Below are 12,005 nucleotides of genomic sequence, written 5' to 3' on the forward strand. Positions count from 1 at the left end.
AGACAAGCAGAAACCTTCTTCTTCGTTGATGTTCACACCAGCTAGTTTGCATTTCTCAACACATTCTTCTCGAGACTGGCCATCTGCAGACAGGTAGCATTCAATGCAGTGCCTGTGGACATTATTCAACAAAGTTTATCAGTTTATGTCGGTGGAAAATAGATACACAGGCTAGAATATTGCCTTATGCTGTCATCATGGCCCATGTATAGGAGGGTCTCATAGATGACGCGGCCTTTTGTTATTTTCAGAGCGATTACGTACAAGGTGAAACTGCTCTATGCTGAATTCCCCTCAGTATTCAACATTCCCCGAAACAGCTTTCATAATACTACTGACTAACTCATCTGTATTGATTGCTTTTGATTGGTTAAGTTAAAAAACAAATTTTGGGTCTCTGATTTAGTTACATTTTCATTGTACTTTTTCCTAGGGAAAGTTTACATTGCTGAAATATGATCAGAGATTAGACAAAGTTTTGAATTTCTTTACAAGAATGGTCTATATTTAAACAAGAATTCAAAGAATGATTAGTGGTCTTCACATACAGCATAAATACATATTTTAAAGATTCATTTTTCTGTAACTCTTTTTATGAGTCCATGCCTTGATAGGGGTATTTTTCAAAAGCTGGATCACAGCCTGGATTGTCATTTATGCAGGCATTTAAAAAAACGGTCTCTAGTTACAGAAATGTGTATTTCCAAGAACATAGTTCTGGAATTAAGCCATTCCAAAGACATCTAAACAGCAAAGTAAAATTTAGACCTTGATTAATCTTTTTTAAAAACTACTTTGCAAATAGATTGTTTTCAGAGTAACCCCAAACAGCAAACGTTTTCTTAATGTGGACACATCATGCTGCCTCTCTCCTTCTGGCCGTGAGGATGCATACTACCCCCTTCACCCCTCTCCACTCATACCTCATCAAGTCTCAGCTGAAACTGCACTTCTTTAGGCATGCCTTTCCTAGCTCTTAGACATGCCTTTCCTAACCCTTCGACCAGTTTAATCCCTTGAAGTAGAAGAAGCCTTGGGATTCCTAAAAGGGGGCTTAAGAGCAACAGTCTTTGGTGGTGGGATAGAGGACTTGTATTGAAGTTGTCTTTGCTTTGCAAGCATGTTGCACTTATCTAGATTATACTTTGATTCGGAGTGGCTTTGCAGGGGGCTGGTGGAGATTGTGGAAGCACTAAAACCACCTATCTCTTTCTGCATCTTTACTGATGGCCGCAACAGCTAGTTGGGTAGCCTGGTCCCCAGCCATATAGTTCTTTAGCACCCTCCATATCCCCTATGTTAACTGTCAGCACAGATCATTGTAATGACTTTGATAAATGTCTGTCTTTTCCACTAGACTCTCAGCACCTGTGAAGGCAGGAACTCTTAGTCATCATTGCATGCCAAAGGCCTAGCACAATTCCTGGCATATACTAGGTACTCAATACCTGTTTTGATGCATGAATGCATGAATGAATAAATGGAAGAATGGAATTGTTTCAAAACTAACATAAACAAAGATTCCCCTGCTTGATTTCTCAAATTCAACTTACTATAATTGTTATTTTCATATCTCATAAATCAGTTGATTGAATCACATTTACAGAGAAGATGAAAGAGAAGAATAATAGAAGAAACGAACTTGAAGGGATGTTTTCTATCAAATTTTGTCCAAATAATTCCAACCGTGCTTCTCTGGCACAAGTCTTAATTTGCCAGGTACAGTTACAGAGAAGTTTTGACACCTGAATGGTGGTTAACTATTGAGTGAATATTGCTTTTCTTACTCTGTTTGCATCATAAATACAAATGTCATTATTTGGGATACCAGAGTTAAAGAAAATGTGAACTGCTTAAGCATATTTGCTGCATAATATATTATACATTGGAATGTTATAACAGCCAGTTTGGAAACTTCCTTGACTTGACCTACAGATTGTGTCCCAGTTGCATTAAGAAGTCAGCTGCCAAATAAAGAAATAGGTTTTTTCCTGGAAAATAAGAAAGCGTGTTTTTTTGTTGCTGTTTATATGGCATAAAAGAAAATACAATACATAATAACTGTGCACAATGACAACCAAAGAACAGCCCCAAAGAGCATGGGTGGTAAGGAAGAGGGAGGGAATTGAAAGCAAGATCATCTTTCTGCTCTTTGCTTCCAGGCATCTATAGATAGGAGTGAATCAGTAAGGTCAGGCTATAAACGTCTAGATAAGAAAGAAGCTTGTCTATTCCTCCTCAAAACGTGGACTGCATGTGGATGTCATCAGTCTACCTCCAGGGCGTTTGTTATGTGTGGCTGGCATTGTAACTGAGAGGTGATCTGATGTTAACAGTGTGGGACATCAGCTCAACTTCCCCATGCTAGTCTCTAGCAGAAATATGACACTGTGGTCCTGGACACTCAGGACTAAGAAAGAGGCAAGTGAGAGATGAGGTTCCAGGCTGAAGATCACAGGGACTCTGGGGATCTATGTGTTTTAATAGATGCTCAGAGACCTAGCCCAGCAAAAACAGGCTGAGGCCTGAGTTTATAAAATGTTATTACAATTTAAATCACTATGAAACCTACTGACCAAAGAGACTGCAGGAAGGAGAGACGTTACCGTTTAGAGTGACAGGGGTCGCTGCAGGTAGGACATCGCTCACAGGTTGGTCCTGAAGCTCCAGGGTTCGTGCAAACACACTTGCCACAGACGCAGTCCCCTCGCCCACTGCAGAGCACCCCATCCTCGGAGACGCACGCGTCCGTGCTGGACGTGCAGTTACAGTGCTCGCCGCTCCAGCCGCTCCGGCACACGCACTCGCCGCAGTCACAGTCTCCGTTACCTGCAAAACAGAATGCTCTAGGTATCTAGTGACTCTGCATCTACCAGGTTTTATGGGCCATCTTTTCTCTTTGCCTTTAAACACTATCAAAAAGACTGAAGGAAAAAATGATTTTAAAAACGGGAAGGGCAGGGTCAGGTGAGTGTAGATATGCTTTATAGAGTGTGTTTTGATGTTTATATTTATCAATCCGGTGTCTTGATGAAGACCATTTCATTACCTGAGGCTACATCAAACAGAATCTATGACCCAACGAAAGCCCATAATAGGGCTTATGTGTGTAAATTTTTTTCTTTTAATAAATTAACGTACCATAGTTTACAGCTACTTGAAACTCTTACCAAGCCAAGTGACTGCATTAAAAATAGAGGGAATAAAATCTATTTCCAAAAGCTATAGTCAGAATTTGATGAGTTAATGTATAACTTAGTTTTGCATTCATTAGTTAGATGGCTCACAGGCATATAATGAATGCTCAACAAATCCATTTATTTAACAAGCTTTAACTGAACATATATCATGTACCGAAGATTGTGTTAGGCATGAGGATACAAAATTTAAGAAGCAAGGTTGCTGAGCTTATAGTCTAGTGTAGGAGATAGGCAAATAAATAATCATTTAGAAAACACAATAACGGTGATAAGTGCTAAATATACACAGGGAAAGCGTTTCCAGATTTTTCTGGAGATTTGAGGAAGATCTTTGCAGAAGTGGAGCTTGAGCTGAGTTTGGAAGATAAAGTTATGAAGATAGCTAGAACAAGAGGATTATTTAAGTGCACTTCAGGTAGAGAAAAAAAAAACATAGGTAAAGCAGGAAAATAATGTAAACCTGCTCAAATAACCACAATAATTTCACAGGGATAGAGCCAAAGATGTGGCAGGAGGGAAGGATGGAATTTCAATAAAAAGTAAGAAATTAAATCATGAAAAGCCTTATGGGCTAAAGTTAATAACTTTTATCCTAGAAGCTATGGGAAAATTTAGAAAATCTAGAAAAATCCTGGCATCAGCAGAAAGGAGAAATTAGAGGAAGGCCAAAAGACAGGAAAACTAGTTAAAGGCAAAAGGATATAAGACTCAGAACCACAGCAAGGGAAGTAGGAATAGAGTGGAAAGGGGATACAATCCAGACGGTGGAATGCTCAGGTTTAGGGTTTACAGTAAAGGGTGTGAATGTGATTGGTTTAGGGTAAGGGTGAGGGGAAGAGAGAGAAGGATAGAATCCTCCCTAGTGACCATCCTGGGCAACTAGGTGGATGGTTTTTCACTGACCTGGAATGACAGCTAACTCATGATCACTGCTGTATACCCATCGCCTGGCACAGAGTCATGATCAATGAATATTTGCTGAACAAATAAATAATTCTGAAACAGTAGGAAAAGCAGCAAGGGTGGGGGCGATGATGAGTTGATTTTTGGCTCTGTTGAGTTTGAGGAGCCTGTGGGATGTTCTGGCAGGGGGCTGAATATATGGGCCTGAAGTTTTGGGACACGTCATGGGTTGGAGTTTGGGATTTGGGGCCCATCAGGGCAGAGGTGATTATTGAAGCTGCTGTGGATGAGATCATCCAAGGAAAGCAGGTAGAATGAGAAAAGTACTGGAGCACAAGATTTTAAACGTGATTAGAGAAAAGGGTCCTACAGAATAAACCTGGGGAGGTAGAAGGGAACAAGAGTGATGCTGCAGAAGCCAAGGCCAGAGGCACGTGCATACATGCTGCAGATAAAGCAATGATCTCATCTAATCTTTTGGATCTGACCACATAATGTTGGTATATGAAAAACTCTAAACTAACAATAAAACGTTTGAGATAATGGGCAAGACACTAAAATAGGCATTTGATTGCAAACAAATAACATCTATTAGCAAATTCTGGTAAATGATACTTCTCTTTAGAGAAAGAAATGTACTCTAGGCATTGCCCCACAAGTTTTGCTCTTCCAGCAATATCCTGGAGGCACACAGGAATGGTGGCAGTGGGTGCGAGTAGAGATGCTAGGGCCAGATGGCCCAAAGTTTCAGTCCTGGCTCCGGAACTTACTGGCTTGGTGAATTTGGGTAAATGACATCACCTCTCCATTCCGCAGTTTCCTCATCGGTAAGGAGTGCTTATTAATAGCTACTACATAAGTTTGCCAAAGATAACCTATAACAGTGTTTAGAACAGTGTCTAGCCCATAAATAAGCACTATACAAAAGTTAGTTATCTAATTGTTGTGATGTGCTTTGAAATGTATTGCTTTTTTGTATATATGTTATTTTCCACAAAAAAGAAAAGAATGTTGATTGTGATGATGTTGATTGTGATGAAAAAATAATTGATTGCGATGCACAGCTATATGATGATATTGTGAACCACTGATTGTACACTTTGGATGATCACATGGTATGTGACTATATAATATATATCAATAAAAAAATAATCTAAAAGAGTTAGTTGTTATTATTCCTAAAAACGCTCCAGTAGGAAGATATGTTTGCAAAGGTAGCCATTAGAGTATTAAAATTCCTATAATTGTACTGAAAACAAATAATATAGGTAAAAAAAATCAAAGGTGAGGCAGCTTTCAATTGTTTGAGACACTGCCATGCTCACAATAGAAGGAAGCATGCTGGGTTTTCTCTTGTAAACTTCTGGTGTAGTAGGTGGTTATTTTTCTGTCTTCCTGACTGGCCTTAAGGGACACGCAGCAAGGAAGCCCTTCACTTGAATGCTCTGCTTGCTCCAAAAACGAAAGATTTTGAAGTGGGATTCTGGTTGCTCCTGGTATATGTATGTGTTTATGAATATGAATATATATATATCTGTATTATTTTTGCCTCTCTAATGAAAAATGCATCAAAATTTATCTGAATCCATGACATTAAGACATATTTCAACTGTAATTCATATGCGAACTAATTAAAATGAAGAACAATCAGGTGATCTCAGCCAAAATCATAAATTCCATTTTTATATATAAGTGATCCTCTAAACTACAGTTTCTTTTGGTTTCTTCTCTGTAAAAGGGGAAACAATTTATGGTAGGGAAAAATTCCTACGCTAAAGTTTATTCTGAAAAATTAATATGATTCATAAATACTTTCAAATGAAATGTACATTTCCAAATGCTTTGAGGATGCCTAAGTGTAGCATTACATGTCAGAATTACTTGGCAGAAATTTTTAAAACCCTTCCTAGAACAATAGAAAAGATCCAAAAAGGCAGAATTGAGAAACCCTCTTTCTACTGGCCTTCCAGAATCACAACCCTGTTCACAGAAGATGTGATTGATATCCTCAAGCAACTGACTACAGTAGTTGTTCATACAACTACATCAACTTCATAATGAGGCCAGATGATAGCGAAAGATCAAGAAAAAGTTACCAGGCTCTTCTCAGAAGGGTAGATCTTTCTGGAATGCCATTGATGATAACCATAAGTGCCTATGGCAGGAAGTTTTCTCTATAATGTCATTTGCCTGTTAGAGTTTCCAGTCTCTTAGAATCAAAACACAAAAGTCTAATGGAATTTGGGTGAGGAAAAAAATCAGTGGAGTCCTATATCTTTGAGTGTTTATAAATGGATGAAAGAAGGTGTATGAAAAAGAACGCTGTGTAATAGCCTTTCAGAGAAGTGACACATTGCAGAGTGTGTTAGTTGTGAATTAAGTGAGAGCTGCGTGAATTGGGAAGCTGCAGTGCATTTGTTCTGATGCAGATAACAACAATAACAGATTGGCCTGTTCACAATGCCAACCACATAGTAAGGGCTCCATAGATGTGTTCAATTTGAATAAGTGTGCCTGTATTGCAAAGTTTTTAAAAGAGTTACTAATATATTAACATCCTTTGAAATATTACTAAAAAATTGAGGAATAATAATGGTTGAGGATTAAGGAACCTGGCAATGGTGAAGTTTTCTGAGTCTAACAGAAGAAATTTCTGAATAGAATTTCTTCAGCAATCACTGCATCTAATTCAAAGTGAGGCCCTTTTGTCAAAGTCTTCCTAGCTAAAATGCACAGATCAAGTCATGCATTTTAGTCTTTTTGAGCTTATTTCCATTCACATGTGTGATATAAAATAAAGTGAAAGACCATAAAAAAAGAAAGAAAGAACTCTGTTGCTGATCCAATTTACATTGCTCTAGACCTCTTTGATCCAAAATCTAAAGGCTGAAATAAAGATGCTGATAATATTGCTACTATATTTTATTAGATTACACTTAGGATTTTTTCAAATGTTGTGAATACCTATTTTATTAAGGATTTATATTAGAAATGCAATCTGGAATTCTGTCAAGATAGTCTTTCTATGACATAGTGGCATGGCCTCTGGATGGCTTCTTGTTGCCTCCGGGTTAAGCCATCTTGTAAATCACGTGAAAAGATGACTGATGCTGGTTTGGAAACACAGTTATTGAATGAGAAAATAAACTACTAAGTGAAAGGGAAGAGAACTGTATCTTAATCTGGACAGACCTAAATTTGTCACTCTCTGGAATTTAAAAAATAAACAAGACAGTTGCAGCAAAAAATTGAATCTTAGGTAAACTTCTAAGGGTATCAAATGGCTTTTGAAAAGCTAGGCATTCTTTAAGACTCCTTTTTTCTCAGGTCTTTTTCTGAAAATCAGTTTGTTTTATATATTCCTGACACTGTAGATTGAAAGAAGAACTTGCTTAGGTTATAAAGACAATGGCTCTCAGCTTCAGAGATCTGCCTGTGTACACTCTGTGAAGAGCCTAAACCATCACAGCTTAATTTCAGCAGTTAGTATTTCAATTGTAACACAAATATATATAGTTTTAAAGTGTATTAATAATTTCTAATCCTTGGCTGAATAAATTATAATTTAATATATAGTTTGTGCATATACATAAGGGTGATTTTATAATGATCACGTTATATATAATATGTTCTTAAACTCAGTGATCTCACATCTCCAAAGAGCATGAAAACACAAGTATTTCTGTTATTTTAAAATTTTTCTCTAATTTCTCAAAAATATTCCAAGCAATTTTTTGTTTTCATCCTTCCATAGCTTTCCTTCACATATGCCTTTATCCATTTTTATTACACTTAGTGTCTAATCTAGTATCTGGCACATAATAAGTGTTCAATAAATATTTATGGAATGAATGAAGGCCCTGAAAGTTCCTTTAGTATTTTGTGCACCTTCTCCTTGACAGCCTTTCTTTAGCAGCCTAGCCTTTTATTTTTCCATAGTAAAAGGCATTTAAGAGATGGATCAGATAACCAGCAGCCTGATCCAGAAAAGTGTGGGTGATAATGGTGCTCAGGTTATAGGCACATTTGTGGAGTCTGGATGATACCCAGAGAGAAAGCATTTCTATCTTGCTATTTATTCTTAAAGAAATAATAATAAATAGACAATTTCCGTTGGCAGAGATCTGACTCCAGGTGACTATTAGAGCCAAAAAATATCCTACAGAAGTTTCAGATGCCCTAGGTCTAAAGATGACCCCCACCAGCAAATATTTATTGAACACCTATTGAGCACAGGAAACCATGGAAGGTGCAAAGGATGTAAACACCTGTGTGAGATCTGAACAGTAGCACAGTAGGATGGGTGTAGACGTATCCTACCTCCACAGAGCAGCCCTTTGTGTCTCACACAGGAGAAATTGTCACACTGGCAGTAAGGCCCATAAATGCTTCCATAGGGAGACAAGTGGCAGATGCACTGCCCACAGTAGCAGTCGCCCCTTCCGCTGCATGAGGGATGGTCCGGGACCTCCTTGCAGGAATCTGTGCTTAGTGTGTCCTCCTCACACTCACAGCGAGGGCCCATGTGGCCCGGGTTGCAGGCACACACACCACACTGGAAGGAACCATTCCCATTGTGGCACTTAGAGCTGTTCCTTTCCACTTCTTTCTGACAGCCACAGTCGCATTCTGGACTGATGAGTATTTCGAGGGCATCCCCCAGCCCCACAGGCTTTATGATAATGTACCGGCTTCGCCTCTCACAGTTTGACATACTCACAGTCACGTTGAATGATACCTAGAAAAGAAAATATTATTTATTCGCTTCCTCAACCCACCAAAATGCATGGTGTGAAACCAGAGCGGAGTGGAGATCACTTTCTTAGCATTTACTGAGAAATCTTTGAAAATCGCTTTTGAAATTCTTGAAATGAGAAGTTCGGCATTAGAGCGCTGAGCTAATTTCTGACCCTCCCAATATTTTTTCAGACTGCGTATTGGCCATCTACTTACTGTATCTCCCACCTTCATGTGAGAGCATTTCTTCTGGTGTGGAAAGAGGGCACCGTTGTTACAGATCGCTGTGAATGACAGGTTAAGTCCTTCTGTATCTCCTAATACCTCCAGTTCCACCTCAGACCTCAGTTCCTTTAGTTAAGACATAAGGAGTTAAACAGTCACAGCAAAATATAGCCAGAGAAGGATGCTATGAATCAGGTTCATCAAACTTCAAATGAATAAAATGGAAATTGGCTCTAAAAGAAATTAGCCAGATCACCATGTAAGAAAGGGAGCAATCAATGCATACGCATCGTATTTCATCGAACCCAAGACACCGTCAGCTGTTAGAAACATTGTTATTTTATGAGAAAATACCTCAAGATCATTCTGCACAATGTATGATTGTTTTGCACAACATCAGCCTACTACCATGCTTTGAAAATCATTTCATCCATTCTGAAGGATGTGTCCAGTCCTCCTGCCCTCAGTTTCATTGCTTGGCTTATGAACGGCAATGCTTTTGCTCGTGTCTTAGCAATGAAATAAAACGCAGCATCCTCTACTCATGGCTATCATCATGTCCCAAGTCTCATAAAGCAGCTGGTTGTTGCTTTGTAAGGAATATAGAATTGCAGTCATCCCTCCAATAATAAAAAATGAATATTTGCTACACTGATAACAAATTTATACCCTGCTATTCTGTTTTGGTATATTTCTGCATATTTTTCATTTCAATATCAAATCATAGTACCAACTTTTTGACGCTATCTTAAAATGGCAATTAAGCTTAAATAAATTTAGATTTCTGACAATGCTCTTAAATAGAAGTGACAAACAATATACACAGTTATGGCCAAGTTCACACACCACCAGGTAAAGAAAGCCACACCGTGAATGCCCCCTGACTCACAGTGCTGGTAAGATGCCATAGATGATAAGACACACCTTAATTTTAGAGATGTTAAAACATGGGGAAACCTGTGCCTTGAAACCAATATTGGAATTTATTGAGTACCTATTTTACACTTAGTGTAGAGTCAGAGTTCTATGGAGATAAAAGAGTTTGAGACAATTTCTCCTTTCAGGAGGCTTACTGTCACTGAAAAAAGATGGAATCAGGCAAAGCAGTTAACCTAAGTGTCAGTATATGTTCCATTAAGTTTGAAAAATGGTGCAACACCAAAGAGGGTTTTGGGAAAGTTCAGAGGAGGGCAGTCAGTGAAGGCTAAAGTTTTAAGAGAAGAATGGTCCTTAAAGGGTGAGTTGGATTTAGGTATGTGGAGAGGATGACAGGAGAATTTCAGGAGAGGGAAAGCAGAGGAGAGAAAGCCCAGGGCCAGGAGTGGGTGTGTGGTATTGTACAGTAAGGAGACAGGTGGGGGTCAGACCAAGCCTGCACCTCTCCTGCTCTGGGAGACGTCAGACAACAAGGAACCCTGATATTGGGAGAGATGAATTAAGGCCTACTGCTGTGGGAAAAACAGCCCTGAAGCTTTTAAGCCGGAGCCCAATCTACTGAAAATACAGCTGAAGGGAAGCTGCCCTGGAAGCGCGGGCAGAACATACACTGCTGGGGATAGGAAGACTCGAGCCAAGTAGGTTGGGAGGTGGTTTGCTCTCATCCCCGCCCTAGGCATGAGGCTCAGGATCGAGGGCTGGTGTGGGAATGGCAAGGAGAGAATCGGCACATGATAAAACAGATTGAAGAGAGGAAGATTGGGTATGATGCGTACTGGTGAGGGCGTTAAGGGAAGAGTCACATTTTTCTTAGGTATAATTTTGCCAACTGCAGAGCCAGATGGTCCTACCTGCGTTTGGAGATAGTCTGACCAAAATGAAGGCAATCTTAGCATAAATCATTGGGATATCATCTTGCAAATTTCACCAGGAATATTTTAGTGTAAACTTCCCAAGGAAAGGCCATAAATGTTTACTTGTATATTTCATCACTTCCTTTGTTCATTTATTTATTTTTGTGTGCAAAACAAAAGAAACCAAGTTGCTTCCTTCATGGAGTTTAATGGGATCACTGATATTTCAGTAGCTTTTATTAAGTGGTTAGGGTGGTTAGGGAAGGAAAGAAATGAGCTGCTAATGGTCGGATGAATACAAATCTGGTATTTAATTTTTTTTTATTTTTAAAATCAATATAGCACTGTGATATACTGACCTAAAGTTTGTAGCCATAAATTATAAACTTAAACTGTCTGCCTCCGCACCAGGAGAAATCAGTCAGAAGTATTTTATGTTTTACCACAACGTATTTTCTTTCCTTCTGTTTCTTTTTATACACTGGAAGGAAATTCAGTCTATGGATCCCCATATGTTAAAGTCCTTTCAGAATACATTTAAAAGTAATAGATGAGAAAAAATAATTTGAAATGATGCCAAGATCTGTTGCATATCTGACCCTGTGAATGAAAAGTTTCGATAATAACCCCAGAGCGAGATTGTTTGGTATAAGAATAACAGGCTCTTTGTATTTTTGAGACAGGAAAATAAAAGATGTGAGATTCAATTCTAATGCTGAATGCCTTGATTTCAACTGCCCTGTGAGCTATATGAGTGATTTGGGACCATAAAGGCAGACTTAATCTTTGACAGAGCAAGCCAGGGCCTGGATAGGGCTGGTCAGATGGGAAGAGGTAATATTTTTGACAATTCACTGTTTTCCAATTTGCCTAATTCCTCTGAAGTTGTTAGTAGCCGACACTTTTGAGAGTGCTGGGTTAAAGGAAATGGTATGTTCTGATTCGGTGAGGGATTGCTGTGTGATTTTATTTGCTTCTACACATTAAAGCTTTACCGCATGAGAGGAGGGAGGTTTTATAGTGTTTTTGGACAAGCTTTCCTGTCTGGACGAATTTCAAGCATGAGCTAATGTGGTGATTAATTTTTGATGTGAGCTAAAAAAATAAAAGTTTCTGAGGAGATCAGTGAAAAAAACCTCCATCCTCCTAT

At 38.8% G+C, this 12,005-nt stretch overlaps 1 protein-coding gene across 6 annotated transcripts in view; it reads right to left on the bottom strand.

Moving 5' to 3' along the window:
• The window catches only part of ITGB6 (integrin subunit beta 6), a 144,099-nt gene that overhangs the window by 17,526 nt on the left and 114,568 nt on the right, over window positions 1-12,005 (bottom strand). For all 6 annotated transcript variants that reach the window (XM_077153982.1, XM_077153978.1, XM_077153981.1 and 3 more), the window contains 4 exons: window positions 9,057-9,191; window positions 8,424-8,841; window positions 2,607-2,829; window positions 15-112 (listed from right to left, as the gene is read on the bottom strand). In XM_077153982.1, coding sequence (XP_077010097.1) covers window positions 15-112; window positions 2,607-2,829; window positions 8,424-8,841; window positions 9,057-9,191 — 874 coding nt within the window. The remainder of the gene's footprint in view (window positions 1-14; window positions 113-2,606; window positions 2,830-8,423; window positions 8,842-9,056; window positions 9,192-12,005) is intronic.

Source organism: Tamandua tetradactyla, chromosome 3 (assembly GCF_023851605.1).
Source record: "Tamandua tetradactyla isolate mTamTet1 chromosome 3, mTamTet1.pri, whole genome shotgun sequence".
Classification (NCBI taxonomy): Eukaryota; Metazoa; Chordata; class Mammalia; order Pilosa; family Myrmecophagidae; genus Tamandua; species Tamandua tetradactyla.